This window comes from Salvelinus namaycush, chromosome 23, assembly GCF_016432855.1.
Source record: "Salvelinus namaycush isolate Seneca chromosome 23, SaNama_1.0, whole genome shotgun sequence".
In the NCBI taxonomy this organism is placed as follows: domain Eukaryota; kingdom Metazoa; phylum Chordata; class Actinopteri; order Salmoniformes; family Salmonidae; genus Salvelinus; species Salvelinus namaycush.
The window spans coordinates 23,119,106-23,146,522 of NC_052329.1; the positions used below are offsets into that span (position 1 = coordinate 23,119,106).

The 27,417-nt window shown below is 41.3% G+C and overlaps 3 protein-coding genes across 3 annotated transcripts; all 3 read left to right on the forward strand.

Moving 5' to 3' along the window:
* The first annotated feature begins 289 nt into the window (after nt 1–289).
* LOC120018544 (TLC domain-containing protein 1-like) lies at nt 290–5,740 on the forward strand. The gene is made up of 4 exons (XM_038961763.1): nt 290–324; nt 1,522–1,604; nt 2,865–2,947; nt 4,975–5,740. Exons 1-4 carry the CDS (start codon nt 290–292, stop codon nt 5,374–5,376), a joined length of 603 nt encoding a protein of 200 aa, XP_038817691.1. The 3' UTR covers nt 5,377–5,740.
* Nucleotides 5,741–6,355: 615 nt separating this feature from the next.
* Nucleotides 6,356–11,745, forward strand: LOC120018545 (TLC domain-containing protein 1-like). Its single transcript, XM_038961764.1, has 4 exons — nt 6,356–6,390; nt 7,588–7,670; nt 8,931–9,013; nt 11,041–11,745. The coding sequence occupies exons 1-4, from the start codon at nt 6,356–6,358 to the stop codon at nt 11,440–11,442; spliced, it is 603 nt and encodes a 200-aa protein (XP_038817692.1). The 3' UTR covers nt 11,443–11,745.
* A 6,722-nt stretch (nt 11,746–18,467) lies between these two features.
* On the forward strand, nt 18,468–25,200 carry LOC120018757 (ras-related protein Rab-34-like). The gene is made up of 12 exons (XM_038961963.1): nt 18,468–18,572; nt 18,666–18,709; nt 21,881–21,984; nt 22,129–22,220; nt 22,363–22,428; nt 22,624–22,725; nt 22,816–22,880; nt 23,013–23,064; nt 23,174–23,255; nt 23,459–23,549; nt 23,714–23,821; nt 23,983–25,200. Exons 3-12 carry the CDS (start codon nt 21,910–21,912, stop codon nt 24,048–24,050), a joined length of 801 nt encoding a protein of 266 aa, XP_038817891.1. The 5' UTR covers nt 18,468–18,572; nt 18,666–18,709; nt 21,881–21,909; the 3' UTR covers nt 24,051–25,200.
* The last annotated feature ends 2,217 nt before the right edge of the window (nt 25,201–27,417 follow it).

Here is a 27,417-nt window from a genome sequence, read left to right on the forward strand (position 1 = left end):
ATATTGATTTAAACTTTTATGGCTGCATCCCTTGTTCTCAATTTCCACCCGAAGACATACCCTAATCTACCTGCCTATAGCTCAGCCCCAGAGGCAAGGATATGCATATTCTTGGTATCATTTGAATGGAAACATTCTGAAGTTTGTGGAAATGTTAATTGAATGTAGGAGAATATAACACAGTAGATCTGGTGGAAGAAAAGAGAAAGCAAGAACATACGTTTTCTGTTTTTTTATTGTTGTAGCATCATCTTTCACATGTACTAGAATAGCCACACAGTCAGATAGGATGCTGGTGTTTCAGACTGATAACTTCAGGAATGGGTGAGCTACATGACATTTAGCATGAAGTCACCCAGGTGTCCCACACAAGTTGCCCAAATGTACCCAAGTGGTCGAATTGGTGAAATGACCTATAACTATATACAACAGTGCAAATAACTATATACAACATATCAAAATCAACAATTCTAACACACAAAAAAAAATATAAAAACCTTCAGATGTGAATGTGTCAAAACTGTCATGGTGGAAAATGTTTGTTGTTGTTGATCGCTCTTCTCAAACAAAAGCATGGCATTTGTTCTCTGTAATAGCTATTTTAAATCGGAAAACGTAGTTTGATTACCAAGATTCTAATCTTTTGAAGGATGTAAGACACTTGCATTTTCAAGAATGTTTAATGTTACGACGTTGTATTTTTATTTAGTCACTCTGAAATTTCCCCGGATGTTGATCCCTGCACGGGGATCGCAGCCATAAGAGGTTGATTTAACTTTTTTTTGGTTACTACATGATTCCATATGTTATTTCATAGTTTTGATGTCTTCACTATTATTCTACAATGTAGAAAATAGTAAAGATAAAGAACCCTTGAATGAGTAGGTGTCCAGACTTTTGACTGGTAGTTTGTGTGTGTGTGTGTATATATATATATATTACACAGTACCTACACTACTTGCATAGCTGACAACACATGCGTACATAGGCAGGCTATACAATTTAGGCTAGTAATAGATGTTTTATAAAGTGAAAGCAGTTATATTCGACAAGCTGCTGTTCATGTAGTTCACCCTGTTCACGTGTTCACCCTGACCTGCTAGACATCATCAGGTCATGCATTAACAAGGGAATGTACTGTCTCACCATAGACTTTGCTATAGACCTTGTGAAGGCACAAATCATCTTGTAAAGAAGCAGGAGAATTGCTGTTACCAGATCATGATACTAAGTCTGTGCTTAGTCAGGCTATTCTCTACAGCAGGGTTTACCAAACTTGCTCCTGGGGCCTCCCCTGGTTGCACGTTTTTGTTTTTTGCCCTAGCACTACACAGCTGATTTCAAATAATCAAAGCTTGACGATGAGTTGGTCATTTGAATCAGCTGTGTAGTGCTAGGGCAAAAACCAAAACGGGCCCCCGGGAACAAGTCTGGGAAACCCTGCTCCACAGTGAGCCCTGTGTCTGAATGAGAGGAACTCAGACTTAACTGTACATAACCATGTATCCCTGTCCTCTCCAGTGTGATCATTTCGCCTGAGTTGGCAACCAACATTCACTCCTTCTACACGGCCCCGGCCTACATGCTCATCTGCATCTCATCAGGTCAGTCACTACCCCTTTAAGATGGCTGCTAAAATACCTGTATGTGAAAGGGTTAAATAAAGGTAAACTGGGAAGCCATTAACATTGACCACAAATGGTGTGGGAGAGTGGGGTTCATCGTGGGGAGTCTGTAAACACTTCAACATTTTGTAATAATGGCTTCAGTCTGGCTTGATCAATTTTTATTTTTTTAAGTTAAAAGGCATGGAGTGAATCCTGAGCTTGACCGCTACTTTTGTTCCTAATAATAGCTGGGATATCCTGGGAAAAGAAATACTCTCCGCCCATCTCACCGGGCTCAAATAGGGGATGGGCCACACCTTCAGATTGCTATGGGCACCAAAACGAATCCCCTAAAGACCCAGCAGTCTAAAGCCCTGCTGAAAGATGTGATGACGAGATGTGACTAGTGTTGGGTGTTATTATTCCGCGTGTCTCGCATGCATGTGTAACTGAAGCTGCAGGTCTGAGGAGAGCCAGCCTGACAACCGCAAACCTTCCATTCCATTGAGACAGATTGCCATTTATAGAGGTTCACACAACACTCATTTTTGAAATCCAGTCTAAAGCGGTATTCCTGTGTTTTCCTTTCAAGTGTAACACAAATGTCCATGGTGCTGATAATTAGGATGGACTATGCCAGTACGGTCCAATATATTTCTCTCCGCTGATATATGTAGGACAGGGAAGTCCTGGCCATTTTGTTTATGGTACTACTGTTATCAACAATTTAGATGGCCTCATCCGTTGTTTGCACCTTGATAAGTAATCCATAGAAATAGAATCTCAGGCTCTGTTCCAATATCCACACTAGCATAGAATTTGAATGAAGCAATGTATTGGGCATGCATTCAAAGGGGTATGCTGGAATGCACATTGGAACGTGGCCTAAGATTAGATAGCTCTTAGATCAACTTTGTACTAGTATCCCGTGCATATAGCCAAGTTATCGTTACTCATTGTGTATTTATTATTACGCGTTTTACTTTTCAAATCACATTTTATTGGTCACATACACACATTTAGCAGATGTTTGTGGGTGTAGTGAAATGCTTGTGTTCCTAGCTCCAACAGTGCAGTACTATCTAACAATACACACATCTAAAAGTAAAACAATGGAAAAAAAATTCTTGGCATTGTTGGGAAGGGCCCATAAGTAAGCATTTCACTAAGTCTACTCCTGTTTGTGATGAATACAATTTTATTTAGAACGCTCAAAAGGCCTCAACTGAGGCATTGCTCTTTACTCTCCTTTGACAGGATACTTTGTACAAGATGCAGGTGACATCATTCTAACTAGACATGCAAGAGGATCCTGGGAGTTCTTAATTCATCATGTTCTGGTAAGATAATTTACCTTTTTATTGTTTCAGTTTGTATCTGGTAAGAATTTAAATATGGCCTCTTTTTTTAAATATATATATATTTATTTATTTTATTTATTGTTACAGCAGCTACTGCTAGATTGTGTCTGAAGGTTAGATACAGTATTTTAATTCACTGGTTTTGTTTTATGACCTTGTGAAACCAGAATGATTGCTGCGCTCACACTTTGTTTCACTTCAAGTGAAGTGAATTGAAACAATGTGAGCTGTGAAGAAATTTTGCAGATGACATCTTAATATTGTATGGTGCTAAGAGGAATCGTACTCCTCCTAGGGGGATTTTACTGTGTCAGTAGTGACATTTTAAAGGTGCCACAGTGAGGGCCTATTCTGTAATCTAAATAAATGCTCCTGTGTGCCTATCCCTGATTGCAGGCGAACAACACCCACCCTTGTGTGTGGTGGGATGTGTGTTGTGTTGAACACAGGGCATCTTGCAACTGATCTGAGGCACACATTGAGCTGAGCTTCCCTGTGTCTCCGATCAGTCAGTGTACACTATATATACAAAAGTATATGGACACCCCTTCAAAATAGTGGATTCTGCTATTTAAGCCACACATGGCTGACAGGTGTATAAAATCGAGCACACAGCCATGCACTCTCCATAAACAAACATTGGCAGTAGAATAGTCTTACTAAAGAGCTCAGCGACTTTCAACGTGGCACCGTCATAGGATGCCACCTTTCCATCAAGTCAGTTCGTCAAATGTCTGCCCTGCTAGAGCTGCCCCAGTCAACTGTAAGTACTGTTATTGTGAAGTGGAAACGTCTAGGAGCAACAACCGCTCACAGAACGGGACCGCCAAGTGATGAAGCTCGTAGCGCGTAAAAATCGTCTGTCCTCGGTTGCAACACTCACTACTGAGTTCCAAACTACCTCTGGAAGCAACGTCAGCACACAAACTGTTCATCGGGAGCTTCATTAAATGGGTTTTCATGGCCTAAGATCACCATGCGCAATGCCATGCGTTGGCTGGAGTGGTGTAAAGCTCGCCACCATTGGACTCTGGAGCAGTGGAAGCACGTTCTCCGGAGTGATGAATCACGCTTCATCATCTGGCAATCCGACGGACAAATCTGGGTTTGCTGGATGCCAGGAGAAGGCTACCTGCCCAAATGCATAGTGCCAACTGTAAAGTTTGGTGGAGGAGGAATAATGGCCTGGGCGTTTTTTCATGGTTCGGGCTTGCCCCTGATTTCCAGTGAAGGGAAACCTTAATGCTACAGCATACAATGACATTCAGGGTTGGGCAACTCCAGTCCTCAGGGGCCTGATTGTCACACTTTTTCTCCATCCCTAGCAAACAGCTGATTTAATCAAATTGCATTCTAAACTGAAGATCATGATTAGGAGAATTTTGGAGTCAGGTGTATTAGCTGGGGCAAAACTGTGACCCCAATCAGGCCCCCGAGGACTGGGATTGCCCACCCCTGCCAGACGATTCTGTGCTTCAAACTTTGTGGCAACAGTTTGGGGAAGGCCCTTTCCTGTTTCAGCATGACAATGCTCCCGTGCACAATGCGAGGTCCATACAGAATGGTTTGTCGATCGGTGTGGAATAACTTGACTGGCCTGCAGTGCCCTGACCTCAACCAGGGTTGAGCAAAGTCCCCGCAGCAAGTCCCCACAGCAATGTTCCAACATCTAGTGGAAAGCTTTCTCAGAATAGTGGCGGCTGTTGTAGGAGCAAAGGGATCAACTCCATATTAATGCCCATGATTTTGGAATGAGATGTTCAACAAGCAGATGTCCACATACTTTTGGTCATGTAGTATTTGTCCCAATATTCTGACCACTAGTTGGTTGATTAGTGTTTTTTTGGTGATCCATTAATCATACAGTATATTCAATATAAATTGTATATTTTTCCCCAGTTTTACTATTGCAAAGATTACTGTATCCCAATTGCCTTACAGCTGTAAGGCGGCAGAGTGCCGTTGGTATATATTAAATACTTTCTCTCTGTCCTTCCCTTCCTCAGGTGCTCTGGTGCTTCCTGTATTCTCTGTACTCGCACCTCTACGTGGCCGGTGCTGTGGTGGCTCTCTTTGTGGAGGTTAACAGTGTCACCCTGCATTTGAGGCTAATGCTGAAGCTAGCATCACAGCAGTCGTCCCCTCTGTACCAAATCAATAAGTTCCTCAACCTCTTCACCTACATCGTCTTCCGCCTCAGTGCACAGTTCTACCTCACATATTACATCGTCCAGAACTACTCCTGGATGGACAAAGGAGGCTACTTCCTGGTTACCATGACCCTCATGAACACCATGATCCTGATCTACTTTTATCGTCTTCTCCGCGCCGACTTCTTCCCCCGGAGCAGGGCTCACATGGAGCAAAATGGCACCCACAACAACGTCAAAAAGTTCCTCACTGAATGACACCGATAGTGACATGACCATATACCAGATATTGTGTTTGGTGTGTTTGTTCGGTTACACATCTCATCGCATTGTGTCAAGCTGTGACTTCATTATTATTATTATAACAACAAAATGGCTCGCGTTGTAGTGAGAGGCGACCAGGAAAGGATGTGGACAGTGGTACGTGCCCTATAGTGATGATTATGCCCACTGTGGCTGAAGATCTCACACTAACAGGGCAGCATACAGTGAGAGACTGGTCTGTTAACACTGACAGGGATAATCCTACTAAATTACTTCCAGGATACTGTGCCACTTTTGCTTCTGATCATAGCTAATACAATTGTTTACAATATAGGAATGTACATGATTCAAGTTCTTGATTTTCAGTATTGACTGACCTTCATGTCTTAAAGTAATGATGCATTGTTGTTTCTCTTTGCTTATTTGAGCTGTTCTTGCCATAATATGGACTTGGTCTTTTACCAAATATCTTCTGTGTACCACCCCTACCTTGTCACAATACAACTGATTGGCTCAAATACATTGAGAAGGAAAGAAATTCCACAAATTAACTTTTAAGAAGGCACACCTGTTAATTGAAAGACATTCCCGGTGACTACCTCATGAAGCTGGTTGAGCGAATGCCAAGAGTGTGCAAAGTTGTCATCAAGGCAAAGGGTGGCCACTTTGAAAAATCTCAAATATATATTGATTTAAACTTTTATGGCTGCATCCCTTGTTCTCAATTTCCACCCGAAGACATACCCTAATCTACCTGCCTATAGCTCAGCCCCAGAGGCAAGGATATGCATATTCTTGGTATCATTTGAATGGAAACATTCTGAAGTTTGTGGAAATGTTAATTGAATGTAGGAGAATATAACACAGTAGATCTGGTGGAAGAAAAGAGAAAGCAAGAACATACGTTTTCTGTTTTTTTATTGTTGTAGCATCATCTTTCACATGTACTAGAATAGCCACACAGTCAGATAGGATGCTGGTGTTTCAGACTGATAACTTCAGGAATGGGTGAGCTACATGACATTTAGCATGAAGTCACCCAGGTGTCCCACACAAGTTGCCCAAATGTACCCAAGTGGTCGAATTGGTGAAATGACCTATAACTATATACAACAGTGCAAATAACTATATACAACATATCAAAATCAACAATTCTAACACACAAAAAAAAATATAAAAACCTTCAGATGTGAATGTGTCAAAACTGTCATGGTGGAAAATGTTTGTTGTTGTTGATCGCTCTTCTCAAACAAAAGCATGGCATTTGTTCTCTGTAATAGCTATTTTAAATCGGAAAACGTAGTTTGATTACCAAGATTCTAATCTTTTGAAGGATGTAAGACACTTGCATTTTCAAGAATGTTTAATGTTACGACGTTGTATTTTTATTTAGTCACTCTGAAATTTCCCCGGATGTTGATCCCTGCACGGGGATCGCAGCCATAAGAGGTTGATTTAACTTTTTTTTGGTTACTACATGATTCCATATGTTATTTCATAGTTTTGATGTCTTCACTATTATTCTACAATGTAGAAAATAGTAAAGATAAAGAACCCTTGAATGAGTAGGTGTCCAGACTTTTGACTGGTAGTTTGTGTGTGTGTGTGTATATATATATATATTACACAGTACCTACACTACTTGCATAGCTGACAACACATGCGTACATAGGCAGGCTATACAATTTAGGCTAGTAATAGATGTTTTATAAAGTGAAAGCAGTTATATTCGACAAGCTGCTGTTCATGTAGTTCACCCTGTTCACGTGTTCACCCTGACCTGCTAGACATCATCAGGTCATGCATTAACAAGGGAATGTACTGTCTCACCATAGACTTTGCTATAGACCTTGTGAAGGCACAAATCATCTTGTAAAGAAGCAGGAGAATTGCTGTTACCAGATCATGATACTAAGTCTGTGCTTAGTCAGGCTATTCTCTACAGCAGGGTTTACCAAACTTGCTCCTGGGGCCTCCCCTGGTTGCACGTTTTTGTTTTTTGCCCTAGCACTACACAGCTGATTTCAAATAATCAAAGCTTGACGATGAGTTGGTCATTTGAATCAGCTGTGTAGTGCTAGGGCAAAAACCAAAACGGGCCCCCGGGAACAAGTCTGGGAAACCCTGCTCCACAGTGAGCCCTGTGTCTGAATGAGAGGAACTCAGACTTAACTGTACATAACCATGTATCCCTGTCCTCTCCAGTGTGATCATTTCGCCTGAGTTGGCAACCAACATTCACTCCTTCTACACGGCCCCGGCCTACATGCTCATCTGCATCTCATCAGGTCAGTCACTACCCCTTTAAGATGGCTGCTAAAATACCTGTATGTGAAAGGGTTAAATAAAGGTAAACTGGGAAGCCATTAACATTGACCACAAATGGTGTGGGAGAGTGGGGTTCATCGTGGGGAGTCTGTAAACACTTCAACATTTTGTAATAATGGCTTCAGTCTGGCTTGATCAATTTTTATTTTTTTAAGTTAAAAGGCATGGAGTGAATCCTGAGCTTGACCGCTACTTTTGTTCCTAATAATAGCTGGGATATCCTGGGAAAAGAAATACTCTCCGCCCATCTCACCGGGCTCAAATAGGGGATGGGCCACACCTTCAGATTGCTATGGGCACCAAAACGAATCCCCTAAAGACCCAGCAGTCTAAAGCCCTGCTGAAAGATGTGATGACGAGATGTGACTAGTGTTGGGTGTTATTATTCCGCGTGTCTCGCATGCATGTGTAACTGAAGCTGCAGGTCTGAGGAGAGCCAGCCTGACAACCGCAAACCTTCCATTCCATTGAGACAGATTGCCATTTATAGAGGTTCACACAACACTCATTTTTGAAATCCAGTCTAAAGCGGTATTCCTGTGTTTTCCTTTCAAGTGTAACACAAATGTCCATGGTGCTGATAATTAGGATGGACTATGCCAGTACGGTCCAATATATTTCTCTCCGCTGATATATGTAGGACAGGGAAGTCCTGGCCATTTTGTTTATGGTACTACTGTTATCAACAATTTAGATGGCCTCATCCGTTGTTTGCACCTTGATAAGTAATCCATAGAAATAGAATCTCAGGCTCTGTTCCAATATCCACACTAGCATAGAATTTGAATGAAGCAATGTATTGGGCATGCATTCAAAGGGGTATGCTGGAATGCACATTGGAACGTGGCCTAAGATTAGATAGCTCTTAGATCAACTTTGTACTAGTATCCCGTGCATATAGCCAAGTTATGGTTACTCATTGTGTATTTATTATTACGCGTTTTACTTTTCAAATCACATTTTATTGGTCACATACACACATTTAGCAGATGTTTGTGGGTGTAGTGAAATGCTTGTGTTCCTAGCTCCAACAGTGCAGTACTATCTAACAATACACACATCTAAAAGTAAAACAATGGAAAAAAAATTCTTGGCATTGTTGGGAAGGGCCCATAAGTAAGCATTTCACTAAGTCTACTCCTGTTTGTGACGAATACAATTTTATTTAGAACGCTCAAAAGGCCTCAACTGAGGCATTGCTCTTTACTCTCCTTTGACAGGATACTTTGTACAAGATGGAGGTGACATCATTCTAACTAGACATGCAAGAGGATCCTGGGAGTTCTTAATTCATCATGTTCTGGTAAGATAATTTACCTTTTTATTGTTTCAGTTTGTATCTGGTAAGAATTTAAATATGGCCTCTTTTTTTAAATATATATATATTTATTTATTTTATTTATTGTTACAGCAGCTACTGCTAGATTGTGTCTGAAGGTTAGATACAGTATTTTAATTCACTGGTTTTGTTTTATGACCTTGTGAAACCAGAATGATTGCTGCGCTCACACTTTGTTTCACTTCAAGTGAAGTGAATTGAAACAATGTGAGCTGTGAAGAAATTTTGCAGATGACATCTTAATATTGTATGGTGCTAAGAGGAATCGTACTCCTCCTAGGGGGATTTTACTGTGTCAGTAGTGACATTTTAAAGGTGCCACAGTGAGGGCCTATTCTGTAATCTAAATAAATGCTCCTGTGTGCCTATCCCTGATTGCAGGCGAACAACACCCACCCTTGTGTGTGGTGGGATGTGTGTTGTGTTGAACACAGGGCATCTTGCAACTGATCTGAGGCACACATTGAGCTGAGCTTCCCTGTGTCTCCGATCAGTCAGTGTACACTATATATACAAAAGTATATGGACACCCCTTCAAAATAGTGGATTCTGCTATTTAAGCCACACATGGCTGACAGGTGTATAAAATCGAGCACACAGCCATGCACTCTCCATAAACAAACATTGGCAGTAGAATAGTCTTACTAAAGAGCTCAGCGACTTTCAACGTGGCACCGTCATAGGATGCCACCTTTCCATCAAGTCAGTTCGTCAAATGTCTGCCCTGCTAGAGCTGCCCCAGTCAACTGTAAGTACTGTTATTGTGAAGTGGAAACGTCTAGGAGCAACAACCGCTCACAGAACGGGACCGCCAAGTGATGAAGCTCGTAGCGCGTAAAAATCGTCTGTCCTCGGTTGCAACACTCACTACTGAGTTCCAAACTACCTCTGGAAGCAACGTCAGCACACAAACTGTTCATCGGGAGCTTCATTAAATGGGTTTTCATGGCCTAAGATCACCATGCGCAATGCCATGCGTTGGCTGGAGTGGTGTAAAGCTCGCCACCATTGGACTCTGGAGCAGTGGAAGCACGTTCTCCGGAGTGATGAATCACGCTTCATCATCTGGCAATCCGACGGACAAATCTGGGTTTGCTGGATGCCAGGAGAAGGCTACCTGCCCAAATGCATAGTGCCAACTGTAAAGTTTGGTGGAGGAGGAATAATGGCCTGGGCGTTTTTTCATGGTTCGGGCTTGCCCCTGATTTCCAGTGAAGGGAAACCTTAATGCTACAGCATACAATGACATTCAGGGTTGGGCAACTCCAGTCCTCAGGGGCCTGATTGTCACACTTTTTCTCCATCCCTAGCAAACAGCTGATTTAATCAAATTGCATTCTAAACTGAAGATCATGATTAGGTGAATTTTGGAGTCAGGTGTATTAGCTGGGGCAAAACTGTGACCCCAATCAGGCCCCCGAGGACTGGGATTGCCCACCCCTGCCAGACGATTCTGTGCTTCAAACTTTGTGGCAACAGTTTGGGGAAGGCCCTTTCCTGTTTCAGCATGACAATGCTCCCGTGCACAATGCGAGGTCCATACAGAATGGTTTGTCGATCGGTGTGGAATAACTTGACTGGCCTGCAGTGCCCTGACCTCAACCAGGGTTGAGCAAAGTCCCCGCAGCAAGTCCCCGCAGCAATGTTCCAACATCTAGTGGAAAGCTTTCTCAGAATAGTGGCGGCTGTTGTAGGAGCAAAGGGATCAACTCCATATTAATGCCCATGATTTTGGAATGAGATGTTCAACAAGCAGATGTCCACATACTTTTGGTCATGTAGTATTTGTCCCAATATTCTGACCACTAGTTGGTTGATTAGTGTTTTTTTGGTGATCCATTAATCATACAGTATATTCAATATAAATTGTATATTTTTCCCCAGTTTTACTATTGCAAAGATTACTGTATCCCAATTGCCTTACAGCTGTAAGGCGGCAGAGTGCCGTTGGTATATATTAAATACTTTCTCTCTGTCCTTCCCTTCCTCAGGTGCTCTGGTGCTTCCTGTATTCTCTGTACTCGCACCTCTACGTGGCCGGTGCTGTGGTGGCTCTCTTTGTGGAGGTTAACAGTGTCACCCTGCATTTGAGGCTAATGCTGAAGCTAGCATCACAGCAGTCGTCCCCTCTGTACCAAATCAATAAGTTCCTCAACCTCTTCACCTACATCGTCTTCCGCCTCAGTGCACAGTTCTACCTCACATATTACATCGTCCAGAACTACTCCTGGATGGACAAAGGAGGCTACTTCCTGGTTACCATGACCCTCATGAACACCATGATCCTGATCTACTTTTATCGTCTTCTCCGCGCCGACTTCTTCCCCCGGAGCAGGGCTCACATGGAGCAAAATGGCACCCACAACAACGTCAAAAAGTTCCTCACTGAATGACACCGATAGTGACATGACCATATACCAGATATTGTGTTTGGTGTGTTTGTTCGGTTACACATCTCATCGCATTGTGTCAAGCTGTGACTTCATTATTATTATTATAACAACAAAATGGCTCGCGTTGTAGTGAGAGGCGACCAGGAAAGGATGTGGACAGTGGTACGTGCCCTATAGTGATGATTATGCCCACTGTGGCTGAAGATCTCACACTAACAGGGCAGCATACAGTGAGAGACTGGTCTGTTAACACTGACAGGGATAATCCTACTAAATTACTTCCAGGATACTGTGCCACTTTTGCTTCTGATCATAGCTAATACAATTGTTTACAATATAGGAATGTACATGATTCATGTGGAATGCTCTTTAACAGAAAAACTGCTAACAATCATACATGCATGCATACAGTAGAGAAACAAACTGCCAAGGATAACAGGCACCACCTTGGTTGCTGTACGTTCCACCCCACAAATTCTGTCAGGTGTCACTTAGCAACATAGTTTTATTGAAATTTCCACTAATAGGATTTTGTAAATATACTATAGTACAATCAATATCTTACACTAACAAACTGTCAGACAATACATCTGTTTTACTTTCATTCTTCACTGTTTTGTCTCAAAAGGTCAACACTAATACATGGGTGACAGGCATTCTTACAACAGCGACCATTCATTCCATAAATCTAACGTAGTGAAATGCATGTATCCCCTGGAAAGTAGCTGAATGTACAGCCAGGTCAATTTGTATTTATTTATTGAGGTTACAAGAATTGCTTCTCTTCAAATTATTTATCAAAGTGAATCAAACCGAAACGGACAGGTCCAGAGGATGGGTTAGCCATAGTAGTGCCTCTACCGCAGTTCCTTCTCAACAATCTTCCCTGGATAGCCCCCACAGTATGTCTATAGATGGTGTTGGGGAAGCTACTTTGAAAATAAACGCAGCAAAAAAAGAAGCGTCTTCTCACTGTCGACTGCGTTTATTTTCAGCAAACTTAACATGTGTAAATATTTGTATGAACATAACAAGATTCAACAACTGAGACATAAACTGAACAAGTTCCACAGACATGTGACTAACAGAAATGGAATAATGTGTCCCTGAACAAAGGGGGGGGGGGTCAAAAGTAACAGTCAGTATCTGGTGTGGCCACCAGCTGCATTAAGTATTGAAGTGCATCTCCTCATGGACTGCACCAGATTTGCCAGATCTTGCTGTTTTTAAAAATAATATATTTCACCTTTATTTAACCAGGAAGGCCAGTTAAGAACAAGTTCTCATTTACAACTTCGACCTGGCCAAGATAAAGCAAAGCAGTGCGACCAAAAACAACACAGTTACACATGGGATAAAGAAATGTACAGTCAATAACACAATAGAAAAATATATGTACAGTGTGTGCAAATGTAGTAAGATTAGGGAGGTAAGGCAATAAATAGGCCATAGTGGTGAAATAATTACAATTTAGCATTAACACTCGAGTGAGAGATGTGCAAGTAGAAATACTGGAGTGCAAAAGAGCTAAAAAACAAGAAAAACAATATGGGGATGAGGTAGTTGGGTGTGCTATTTACAGATGAGCTGTGTACAGTGATTGGTAAGCTGCTCTGGCAGCTGATGCTTAAGGTTAGAGAGGGAGATAAGGCTTCAGTGATTTTTTTGTTGTTGTTGCAATTCGTTCCAGTCATTGGCAGCAGAGAACTGGAAGGAAAGAAGGCCAAATTAGGTGTTGGCTTTGGGGATGACCAGTGAAATATACCTGCTGGAGCGTGTGCTATGGGTGGGTGTTGCTATGGTGACCAGTGAGCTAAGGCGGGGCTTTACCTAGCAAAGACCTATAGATGACCTGGAGCCAGTGGGTTTGGCAACGAATATGAAGCGAGGGCCAGCCAACGAGAGCATACAGGTCGCAGTGGTGGGTAGTATATGTGGCTTTGGTGACAAAACGGATGGCACTGTGATAGACTGCATCCAATTTGCTGAGTAGAGTGTTGGAGGCTATTTTGTAAATGACATCGCCGAAGTCCAGGATCGGTAGGATAGTCAGTTTTACGAGGGTACGAGGGCAGCATGAGTGAAGGATGCTTTGTTGCGAAATAGGAAGCCAATTCTAGATTTAATTTTGGATTGGAGATGCTTAATGTGAGTCGAAGGAGAGTTTACAGTCTAACCAGACACATAGAATATGTGGACAACTACAAATACCTAAGTCAGAACCGTCCAGAGTAGTGATGCTGGACGGGCGGGAAGGTGTGGGCAGCGATCGGTTGAAGATCATGCATTTAGTTTTACTTTAATTTAAAAGCAGTTGGAGGCCACGGAAGGAGTGTTGTATGGCATTGAAGCTCGTCTGGAGGTTAGTTAACACAGTGTCCAAAGAAGGGCCAGAAGTATACAGAATGGTGTCGTCTACGTAGAGGTGAATGAGAGAATCATCAGCAGCAAGAGCGACATCATTGATGTATACAGAGAAGAGAGTCGGCCCGAGAACTGAACCCTGTGGCACCCCCATAGAGACTGCCAGAGGTCCGGACAACAGGCCCTCCGATTTGACACACTGAACTCTATCTGAGAAGTAGTTGGTGAACCAGGCGAGGCAGTCATTTGAGAAACCAAGGCTGTTGAGTCTGCTGATAAGAATGTGGTGATTGACAGAGTCGAAAGCCTTGGCCAGGTCGATGAATACAGCTGCACAGTATTGTCTCTTATCGATGGCGGTTATGATATCGTTTAGGACCTTGAGCGTGGCTGAGGTGCACCCATGACCAGCTCAGAAACCAGATTGCATAGCGGAGAAGTTACGGTGGGATTCGAAATGGTCGGTGATCTGTTTGTTAACTTGGCTTTCGAAGACCTTAGAAAGGCAGGGTAGGATAGATTTAGGTCTGTAGCAGTTTGGGTCTAGAGTGTCTCCCCCTTTGAAGAGGGGGATGACCGCAGCAGCTTTCCAATCTTTGGGGATCTCAGACGATACGAGAGGTTGAACAGGCTAGTAATAGGGGTTGCAACAATTTCAGCGGATACTTTTAGAAAGAGAGGGTCCAGATTGTCTAGCCCTGCTGATTTGTAGGGGTCCAGATTTTGCAGCTCTTTCAGAACATTAGCAATTTAGGTGAAGGAGAAATGGGGGAGGCTTGGAAAAGTTGCTGTGGGGGTGCAGGGCTGTTGACCAGGGTAGGGGTAGCCAGGTGGAAAGCATGGCCAGCAGTAGAGAGATGCTTATTGAAATTCTCAATTATCGTGGATTTATCGGTGGTGACAGTGTTTCCTAACCTCAGTGTAGCGGGCAGCTGGGAGGAGGTGTTCTTATTCTCCATGGACCTTACAGTGTACCAGAACCTTTGGAGTTTGTGCTACAGGAGGCAAATTTCTGCTTGAAAAAGCTAGCCTTTGCTTTCCTAACTGCCTGTGTATATTGGTTCCTAACTTCCCAGAAAAGTTGCATATCGCGGGAGCTGTTCGATGCTAATGCAGTAAGCCACAGGATGTTTTTGTGCTGGTCAAGGCCAGTCAGGTCTGCAGTGAACCAAGGGCTATATCTATTCCTGGTTAAATTTTTTGGGGAATGGCGCATGCTTATTTAAGATGGTGAGGAAAGCACTTTTAAAGAATAACCAGGCATCCTCTACTGACGGAATGAGATCAAAATCCTTCCAGGATACCCGGGCCAGGTATCCTTCGACGATAAATGCGAATCCGACCATCACCCCTGGTGAGACAAAATCGCGACTCGTCAGTGAAGAGCACTTTTTGCCAGTTCTGTCTGATCCAGAAACGGTGGGTTTGTGCCCATAGGCGACGTTGTTGCTGATGATGTCTGGTGAGGACCTGCCTTACAACAGGCCTACAAGCCCTCAGTCCAGCCTCTCTCAGCCTATTGCGGACAGTCTGAGCACTGATTCTGCGTTCCTAGTGTAACTCGGGCAGTTGTTGTTGCCATCCTGTACCTGTCCCGCAGGTGTGATGCATTGTCCTGTGCAGGTGTTGTTACACGTAGTCTGCCACTGCGAGGATGATCAGCTGTCCGTCCTGTAGCGCTGTCTTATGCATCTCACAGTACAGACATTGCAATTTATTGCCCTGGCCACATCTGCAGTCCTCATGCCTCCTTGCAGCATGCCTAAGGCACGTTCACGCAGATGAGCAGGAACCCTGGGCATCTTTCTTTTGGTGTTGTTCAGAGTTAGTAGAAAGGCCTCTAGTGTCCTAAGTTTTCATAACTGTGACCTTAATTGCCTACCGTCTGTAAGCTGTTAGTGTCTTAACGACCGTTCCACAGGTGCATGTTCATTAAATGTTTATGGTTCATTGAACAAGCATGGGAAACAGTGTTTAAACCTTTTACAATGAAGATCTGTGAAGTTATTTGGATTTTTACGAATTATCTTTGAAAGACAGGGTCCAGAAAAAGGGGCATTTTCTTTTTTTGCTGAGTTTAGTTTACCAAGCTACCAATTTCTTCACACGGGAAGAAGTTAAGCTGTAATAAAGCCACCCTTAAGAAAAATATAGTTTACGTAATTAAAGTTACTTTAGCAAATAAATTATAAACTACTTTTTCAAAGTTAACACAACTTTAATCTAAACTACTTTGTAGAAACATTGTAAATCTGATATGACGTAGACTACAAATTGCAAGAACCGATCACTTTGGGGTCATATGGAAACAATGTGTAATTTAGCTTATTAAACACGTTTCAAGTGTAAATGGCCGTGCTGCTGCTCCAGTTTCAACTGTTTTGCCTGCGGCTATGGAACCCTGACCTGTTCACCGGACGTGCTACCTGTCCCAGACCTGCTGTTTTCAACTCTCTAGAGACAGCAGGAGCGTTAGAGGTGCTGACCTGTTGCACCCTCGACAACTACTGTGATTATTATTATTATTTGACCATGCTGGTCATTTATGAACATTTGAACATCTTGGCCATGTTCTGTTATAATTTCCACCCGGCACAGCCAGAAGAGGACTGGCCACCCCTCATAGCCTGGTTCCTCTCTAGGTTGCTTCCTAGGTTTTGGCCTTTCTAGGGAGTTTTTCCTAGCCACCGTGCTTCTACACCTGCATTGCTTGCTGTTTGGGGTTTTAGGCTGGGTTCTGTACAGCACTTTGAGATATCAGCTGATCTAAGAAGGGCTATATAAATACATTTGATTTGATTTGAATGAGGCAGGTCTGATGCCAAAAAAGACAGGAAATTATTGCCTACTTCACCCATCTTTTATTTTTTCAAATAAAAGTGGTGTGCAGTTCCAGGAGTTAGCTACACCACTACATGGCAAAAAAAGTAACAAACTACTGAAAACACTACAAAGATTTGAATTTAGTTCAACTACCACCAAGCTACTGCAAAATATAGTAAAATTACTAGTTGAACTACATAGATAGTTCACTACTCCCCAACACTGTATATATGTGACGCTGGACTGAATGATCTGGACAGAAATCTCTGTAGAACAACTGTGTACAATAAACAGTCGGTGCCTTGTTTTGAAGAGCTATACGGGCTCTTGCCAAATATACTTTACATTTTGCATTTATTTTTTTGTTAAGTTTTGGTTCCATAAGCTGAAATAAGAGATCCCCGAAATATGCACAAAAAGCTTACTTCTCTCTAATTTTGTGTGCACATTTGTTTACATTCCTGTTAGTTGGCATTTCTCCTTTTGCCAAAATATGCCACACCTGTCAGGTGGATGGATTATCAAGAAATGGATTAAACCGCATGATCATTACAAAGGTGCACCTTGTGCTGGCAATAAAAGACAATTCTAAAATGTGCAGTTTTGTATCACAGTACTGCCACAGATGTCTCAAGTTTTGATGGAGTGTGCAATTGGCATGCTGACTGCAGGAATGTCCCCCAGAGCTATTGCCAGAGGATTGGATGTTAATTTCGCCTCCAACATCGTTTTGGAGAATTTGGCAGTACGTCCAACTGGCTTCACAACCACAGACCACGTGTAACCACGCCAGCCCAGGACCTTCACATCCAGCTTCTTCACTTGCTGGATCGTCTGAGACCAGCCGGACAGCTGATGAAACAGGAGTATTTTTGTCTGTAATAAAGCCCTTTTGTGGGGAAAAACTCATTCTGATTGGCTGGACCTGGCTCCAGCCAAGGGCAGGCCCACCCATGGCTGTGCCCCTGCCCAGTCATGTGAAATCCATAGATTAGGGCCAAATTAATTTATTTCAATTGACTGATTTCCTTATTAACTGTAACTCAGTAAAATCATTGAAATTGTTGCATGTTGTGTTTTATATTTTTATTCTGTATAGTAAAAAAAAATACATATTACTGTAAAAAGTAAAATATACCTTAACATATAATAAATTATAAAGCAATTGCTTGACTCGAAGATGACATCTCTGATTTTAACAATTTGATTTGATGTGCCTTATTAAAGCTCTTTAAAAGCCTTTTGTTTGTTGAACGCAACTTCATGATCTGTTGAACAAATAAAGACCATTAGTTAAGGAAGGAAAACATTGTTTAACTGTTTTGAATTATAGTCCAATTGCGTAAAGATAAAACATTTAATGGATCTATGCCGCCCTCTAGAGCTGTTTTGTGTAAACTAAAGAGATTATTGATGCTGGTGCATATGCAAGACGAATATACCACCTCCAGAAAAGAAGCAACAAAACATACTGTATTTTGCAAGATGTGGAGTTAAAACCCTGCCTAATTGTAATTTTCCATTGGCTACTACTGGTAAGACACCCGACACTATGTATCCACGAGACAGGAAGTGTCGATGAGCAAAGAAATAGAAAAAGTGGCAAAGCAACATGGGCCTGTAGTAAATATCAAAGGACAGAGAACCCAGCGTTCTATCACCGGAATATGACGCCAATGGCTATAATGTTGCATTGTAGCCTACAAGATTTTGTATAATGAACAATGTTGCCACAAATTAGAAAATAAATGCGTGTTTGGGCTACATTGTGTCCAATGATATCTGCCGCCAGGGGGAGTCGACTCTCAAGGACTTTATTTCCCAAATTCCAATGAGAACCTGGAGCTAAATCAGAGGTCCGACTAAAAACCTAAATAATTTGCAGACTACGTTATTTCCCACTCACTTCCGTAGGTCTGGTTTATTTGGTGTGAACGAATACGGTGAGCATTTTGGAAAGATTCGGATTAATTTATGTAAAACCTCAAATCTTGAAACCAAACTAAAAGTCAAAGCTTTTCTTTATTGGCTGAAAGGTTACGCTGCGTGACGAAAAAACTCCATCCTGTCCCGTTCCAAGGTATGTAGCTCCAGTGACATACCAGCATGGACTCCGTTTGTTAGCAGCTTTTATTTTTCCTTTGTAGACAACTTCGGTTTTTATTAAGCCATTTTGGGAGATCATGTTTCAATGTGTCCACATGTTTTGGTTCTTGAAGAGGCTAGTGTTGCTTCTTATCATGTGAATTATGATTAAGCATGATTACAATTATAAAGAGCAACAATACTTTTTTACAATCTATTAACGGTTCAATATGAATTAGCTATATTATTGTAAACAGTTTACAGTCATTAATTTTCTTTGTGAACAGAACAATAGGATTAAAATAGATTAGTGGATAATCTCCAGAACAGACGAGTTACTGGCTACTGACTCATAGGCTAATCAAATCAAAGTGTATTTGTCACGTGCGCCGGTGTAGACACTTTACAGTGAAATGCTTACTTACAGGCTCTAACAAATAGTGCAAAAAAGGTATTAGGTGAACAATAGGTAAGTAAAAAGACAGTGAAAAATAACAGTAGCGAGGCTACATACAAGACACCGGTTAGTCAGGCTGATTGAGGTAGTATGTACATGTAGATATGGTTAAAGTGGCTATGCATATATGATGAACAGAGAGTAGCATTAGCGTAAAATTGTAATCAGTCAATTGTAATCGTGTAGTGGTGCGTCATCCCACACGTTGCATAGGCTACTCTTGCTCATAATTGTCATGTTAACAAAACTCAGTGCTTAATTTGAGCCGAATCCTGCCGGAACCTCTCAGTTTTGGACTGTTTCGTTCCGGAACCTATTTGCCACGATCCGGTAATCTCGCGGCATGAAACATCATTTTCACTGTTTGCAATGTTTAAATTCGAATAAAAGCGATCAGAGTTAATTCGTGTTACCGCCTCTGTAATTATCATAACACCCTAAAAAACGTAGCCTTATGTGAAAACGTAGGTTTTCAGCCCGCGCCTGATATTCTAAGAATTTATTTGGGTTGGGCCATCCCGGGTTTATGATTTGCTCAACATTGTAGCCTAGAGACCAACTCTTTGCAGTTGCTGTGGTGCGAGAGAGGCTACAGGCACTCTGATAGACATGAGCCTGCAACTACCATCTCTCCAGAGTTGTACTTCATCATTTATTTCCTTGTAGAATCATAGCTATGGGAAGGGTGCTTCATCATTTATTTCCTTATAGAATCATAGCTATGGGAAGGAAGGGCGCTGGTGGTGCTGCAGCACATCAGATAAATTGAAATACATTTGCCAACATTATAGAATTACTGCCGTATGTTGAGAAATAAATTAAATAATTTAGAATACTACACCAGGAGTAGGCCTATAATTTAGCCAAGGGGATCAATAGCTTCTTTTTTTATAGCCTAGCTGTGGATTGTGTGTAGTCCAATCACAAGGCATTGCCTACAGTCGGGAATGCGTGGCAAATCTGTCAGTGAACAGCATGCATTTGCAATATTTCAAATACTGAGCAAAAATATAAACGCAACATGTAAGGTGTTGGTCCCATGTTTCATGAGCTGAAATAAAAGATCACAGACATTTTCGATATGAATATGATTTATCTCAAAATTTGTTTACATCCCTGTTAGTGAGCATTTCTCCTTTGCCAAGATAATCCAGCCACCTGACATATGTGGCATATCAAGAAGCGGATTAAACAGCATGATCATTACCCAGGTGCACCTTGTGCTGGGGACAATAAAAGGCCACTCTAAAATGTGCAGTTTTGTCATACAGCACAATGCCACAGAAGTCTCAAGTTTTGAGGGAGCGTGCAATTGTCCTGCTAACAGCAGGAATATCCACCAGAGCTGTTACCAGAGAATTGAATGTTAACTTCTCTACCATAATGTCGTTACAGAGAATTTGGCAGTACATCCAACTGGCCTCACAACCGCAGACCACGTATACACGGGGCTCCCGAGTGGCGCAGCGGTCTAAGGCACTGCATCTCAGTGCTAGAGGTGTCACTACAGACCCTGGTTCAATTCCAGGATTTATCACAACCGGCCGTGATTGGGAGTCCCATAGGGCGGCGCACAATTGGCCCAGTGTCTTCTGGGTTAGGGTTTGACCGGGATAGGCCATCATTGTAAATAAGAATTTGTTCTTAACTGATTTTCCTTGTTAAATAAAGGTAAAATAAAAATAACCACGCCAGCCCAGGACCTCCACATCCGGCTTCTTCACCTGTCTGAGACCAGCCACCCAGACAGCTGATGAAACGGAGGAGTATTTCTGTCTGTAATAAATCCTGTTTGTGGGGGAAAACTAATTCTGATAGGCTGGGCCTGGCTCTCAAGTGGATGGACCTATGTCCACCCATGGCTGCGCCCCTGCCCAGTCATATAAAATCCATAGATTAGGGCCTAATGAATATATTTAAATTTACTAATTTCCTTATATGAACTGTAATTCAGTAAAATCGGTGAAATTGTTGCATTTATATTTCTGTTCAGTATAGAATTGTGGGATAGCACAGGTTGGAAAGCAAATGGCTCCTGCTGAAACAAAATTACTTATCTGTAGGCTAAGAAAATATTTGATCAACTTCTAAATAGGCCTAACAGCAAACAGCATTGTTTTTCCAAACTAAAACGAGAGAGAGAGGCTTTTGGCATGAGCGCATCGGCCATCGCCGGTGAGTGAGCTGCGCATTGATGGGTGAGTCAGTGAAACTGGAAAGCTTTTTTAGGACTATAATTTCCCCCTCATATTGTACAATATGTGTGTCACCTCCACACACCTAGGCCTAGTCTATTGATGGATTCAAGACAAGGTAATTTTTAAGGATCTTACATTCTCAGTTTGTCAGTGTCAAAGTAGCCTGAAATTTCAATCATTTGTGCGGTATTAAAAAAGATTCAACTAAAGTCTCCTGTCACATAAAATGACATAAATTTGCATGAAATGTGTTTATATAAGGCCACATTTTTCCCGGACACTAGACTACAAAAAAATAAATCTACTGCTCTAGGCTAGACCACTATGCAAATGCGATGATATGCAGGCAATGCTTTATTATAAAGGTGATTTTCTGGTACTTCAGAGCTCCCGAAGTCACCCCGCTCTCACTTTCACTTTCTGTTCCGGCACCTCCCGATTGACAAATTAAGCACTGACAAAACCTAAGTCTCTCTCTCCCCCCTCCACTTATTCATTCTGTACTCTGTAGGTCCCTCTGATGCCTGTTATCTTGGACTAATGTCTGTCCGAGTGCCATCCATGAGTGTGCTGCCTCCTGTTCGAAGGGACCGCGTCATTGCCCAGCTTCCTCAGGTAAGCATCATACAGTACATGCTAGCAGTCAAACAGTCATTTGAATGTGTTACCCTATCTGGGCTTGCAAACCTAGTTCCTTTGCCCTCTAGGCTGCTTAGGCCACCAATCTCATAAAGCTGTGTTCATTATGTTCTAATCTAGTGTTACAGTAAGAAGGCTGCTGTGCAAACTAAAGAAGAGTTCAACTTCAAAGTGAAGACTGCCTGCCAGGAGCAACGCACTGGCACAGTAGGGTGGGTAGGCCACAAAGCCTTTTCATGTTCAATATATACAGATAGTTCCCTTATGGCATTATGGGGATGAGGGTGGTATGTTGTCTCATTGTGATCTTTGATTGTCTCTCTGTCTGTGGCACCTCCGATTTTAAACCAGTAGGTTTAAAATCGCTAAGGTCATAGTGGTTGGTGACCTGGCCGTGGGAAAAACCTGTCTGATTAATAGGTAAGCAAAATGTGGATATTCCTGGTGCGTAGTACTTGATTGCAGTATCAGTCAACTGGGCCGTTTTGGTGAATTAATAACCAGATGGAATGCAGTGCATACACCAAACTGGAATACTGTCGGTTGTGGTTTTTTTTTATAGGTTGTTTGCAAGTAGATTGTTATCGGATTTTTCTAATAATTTACGCTTTTTAGGTTTTGCAAGGATGCATTTGACAAGAACTACAAGGCGACCATTGGTGTTGACTTTGAGATGGAGCGGTTTGAAGTGTTGGGGGTGCCTTTCAGCTTACAGTTGTGAGTCTCACTCTACTGGTGTGTTCTACAGTATTAATCACCAGAGCTAATCTGTGTCCCTTCACTCACCAATATCTCTCTCCTCTACAGATGGGACACTGCAGGGCAGGAGAGGTTCAAGTGTATTGCCTCCACATACTACAGGGGAGCTCAGAGTAAGGAAATTTTCTCTTTGAACAGTTTTTGTTTCCATATAATTCATTACAACCTAAAACGTGTTGCCATGTTCTTAGGGACAGATTTGATGATGTTTGAGTAGTACTAATGAAGTTAATTCTGTTTTCCAGCGATTATTATTGTGTTTGATGTAAATGATGTGGCATCTTTGGGCCATGCAAGGTAAAATACATTAGATTCAACTGACATGAGTATGAATATACATTTCAGCTGCACGTGGGCTCTGTAAATTCCACTTAACATATTTGAATGTCGCTATGTTTATCCACAGGCAGTGGCTTGAAGATGCCTTGAAGGAGAATGATCCTACCAATGTCCAGCTTTTCCTGGTGGGCACAAAGAAAGACCTGAGTGTATGTATTCACTCTTTTTATATACAATCTGCAGAAGCACAATTGATCCGTTTTCTCCGCTCATGTCAACTTCCAGAAGTCGAAGTTCAGACTATATACTGGATACTAAAAATTCATGGAATACTGTATATTATTATTATAATAATAATAATATGTTTTGTATATCTATTGTTTTTCCCCTCTTCTCTCTGTTATTTTCTCAGTCTCCTGCTCAGTACTCTCAGATTGAACAGGATGCCATCAAACTGGCTGAGGAAATCAAAGCAGAGTATTGGGCCTTGTCATCATTGACTGGTTGGTGGGCTAATATATCAGATCAATGTTGAGACTGGTAGCAATAAGACAGGATGCAGCCTACTTGTTTGTAAGATGGTATTATAATTTGTGTTAACTAATTGTCTAAACATCTGAAGAAGAAATGTGACTTAATGTTTTTTCCCCTCCTGTTCTTGTTGTAGGGGAAAATGTGAGGGAGTTTTTCTTCCGTGTTGCATCATTGGCATTTGAGGTCAATGTTCTGGCAGAGATAGAGAAGAGTGGATCAAGACACATTGGGGACGTTATCAGTGAGTGCACAGCTGTGCACTGTTAAAATATGGCACCATGCATTATGTAATCAGAATAACATCAGTTCTCTTGCCACGTTAACCCTAACTAGGTTACTTGTATGAGTAACATAAGAAACACATAAGAGCCTTTTTTCATGCGAGTTTCTTGTTTGTTTCAGAAATTAACAGTAATTCAAACAATCTGTATGCAACATCAAAGAAGAAACAGTCAAACTGTTGTCAATGAAGACAAACACATGACTACTACAGTAAAAAGGTACCAAAGCAAAAAGCATAATTTCCTCAGAAGAGAAACTGAGAACCCATGACCACTCCCAGAGACATGGAATTTGCAGTGAGGCAGGACAGAGACTTTTGCCTTCACAGACATTTGATTTTAATTTCTGCTGGCCCGGAAAGAACAGCTTTGTGGTTGGATGTGGATTCCTGTGGTGCTTGGCTTATTTTTGACTATCCAGAGTTTCGGATAGAATTTCCTCTGTGTCATTGTACTCCATACTGTACAATTCCAGTTTTTGAGTCCTGACAGAAATTGTGATCGAGGTACTGCTTTAATAGCTATGGAGTATGGACAATCATGGATGTCTTCAAATACCCAATATGGATATTTTTAAGACACTCCACCATTAGGCCTATTAGATTGTTTACAGCGTTGTTTTGTTTAGTGTTGTTTCCATGCGACATGTTTTTTGCACAATTTGTAACTATTGCATAGATTAAAACTCATGACTCCTTCCTGGGATGTTATATTATGCTAGCTAAGGAGTATGATTACATAGTCCTATTTTTAACAGCACAACTGCATTCATACAGTATGAGAGATGTGTATTAGTCAGATGTACCTCGTCTACGCTAGATAGATACAATAATATAACTGAGAATTATTGATTTATAATGATGTGCGATATTTGAATGACTGATCTTATATTATCCCTCTAGTTGAATACCATAATCAGAGTGAAAAGTGCATACATATGTCTAGTTTTCCTTTTAGACAAAGATTATTTAAGTAATTTTTCTAATGTTTAATTGCAGGTGCAAGTTTTAGCTCTATAAAGATACTGTATATCAAAAATTACTAAACTTAGCTCAAAATATACATGTAAGCTTTACAATCACTGCTCTGTATTAAATCAAACAACTGTTTACTGGTAATAAGACTTCATAATTATAAAACAAATCATTCTAAGTTATTATTGAAAGTTCTATATAGGATGAATCACTAATCTGTTATTAAATTATGCTCAATAACTGTTTGTCATATTAGCCTGGGCCTCTTAATATAAAACAATTATACATACAGTTGATAGTGAAAGTCTACACACCCCTTGTACAGTCTTCAAATTTTGCTGCCTTAAAATTAAATAAAAAAATGTATTCCATTACATATTTTTCTTACAATATCTATCTACACAACCTACTCCACATTTTCAAAGTGAATATATATATATATTCACTTAGTAATTTAATATATATATATATATATATATATTTTCAAAGAAATAAAAAATGAGGATGCATTGATTGCATACTGGTATGTCTTCACACCCCAGAGTTAATACTTGATGGAAGCATCTTTGGCAGCTATTGCAGCTGTGAATAATTTTTAATAAGATTCTATCAACCTTGCACAACTCTTAGGGCAACATACTGTATATCCATTGTTTTTGTCAAAATTGCTCAAGCTCAGTAAATGTGGTTGGGAATCATTGATGGACAGCAATATTCGAACATTGTCTTGTTTTTTTTTTAAAGCAGATTTAAGTCAGGATGGAGACTGGACTATTTAGGAACACTCAACACCTCCTGGAAAGCCATTCTGGTGCATCTTTGGCATTACAATTTGGGTAATTGTTGTTGAATTTAAAAAAATATATATCCCAGGGTTATGTTTTCAGAAGACTGAGGTGGGATTTCCTATAACTTTTTACTTGGACTATGCTCCATAACTTTTTATTTTCATCCTGTCCCCAGTCCCTGCTGGTGACATGCATACCCATAATATGATGCTGCCACCACAAACCTGTAGTTTCTTCTTCGACCTCTCATCAACAAGCTGTTTTCGCCCACAGGACTGTCGCTATCGACTGGAGTTTTTTAAATAAATGTTTTCGTACCATTCTCGGTAAAGTCTAGACACTGTTGTGCACGAAAAGCCCAAGAGGCCGGTCGTTTCTGAGATACTGAAACCGGCCCGCCTGGCACTGGCAATCATACTACGCTCAGTCGCTTAGGTCACTCGTTGTGCCCATTCTAACTTTCAATCTAACAGTAACTGAATGCTTGTCTGCCTGCTTTATATAGCAAGCCATGCCCACGTGACTCACTATCTGTAGAACCACACCATTTTTGTGAACAGGGTGGTGTACCTAATAAACTGGCGTGTATGTTGCCCTAAGAGTTGTACAAAGTTGGTAGAATATTATTCAAAATTATTCACAGCTGTAATTTCTTTCACTTTGAATATGTGGATCTGTAGGGGGAAAAAATCTAATCCATTTTTATATTGAATTTGTTTACACTTTCACTAGGTACTATATATACAATATGCTTGTATATAAGCCAAAATAATTGAATGTATTCACCACTCCAAGGCAATACATGATCTTAGTGACTTCTTGGACAAAGCACCATACTAGAGTAACATAGAATCCTTGTCAGCACAGTTAGAGATTGCCTACCCTGCTCGGAACTGCATGACATTGAGTTTGAGCATTTAACTGGCGAAGCTCTTGGAAGGAGTCAAGATATTGTTTGTCAATTTGAATGTGTAGTTCCTCTGTGATGCAGTGAGTGTTTGTATTTCTCCTTGATCCACTTCCCTCCCTCGCTGTTCTCAATGGCCACAGCAGCAACACCTGCAAATATACATTACTTTTACTTGATAATAATTCAGATAGAAAACTTTACAGTATACAGTTGTGATTCAAGTATATATTTTTAGCACTTTTCAGTGATACAACAGATTATTTCAAATCTAGCCTACCTACAATGAGACATTGTCTGGCACTGTGATTACACACTGACTTACAACAGTAGCTCCCTGCCGCTCCACCAGTTTGATAGCAGCCTTCATGGTTCCTCCGGTCTCTATCCACTGGTCCACTATCAGCACCTGGAGCCCTGCAGCACAGAGAGAGACCAACTAGTGGTTGTGTCCCAAATGGTACCCTATTCCCTACATAGTGCATTACTTGCTCTATGGGCACTGGTCAAAATAATGGAATAGGGTGCTATTTGGGATGTCCACTGTATTTATATTCAAGCTCTTAACTCACAGTATGCACACCGGCAGTCCTACTGAGTTAGAGGACAAAACACATTCAGAGAATCTCCTTGAAGGGGAAATGTTTACTTAAATACAAAGGTGTTCAGTGGGGCCCTTGGTTCCTACACCAACACTAGATTGTCACAGGAAATGAGGCCATGCTTGCATTCATTGAAACAAATACAAACAGTCAGAGCCAAAACAGGCCATACTGCCTCTTAGCTTGTGGGTTCATTGAGCTTGTCTATCACACTGTATGTTTTCTTGCTACATTCATGTTAATGAGTCTCTCTCTTTATCCTTCACCTCTGGATTCTACAAACAA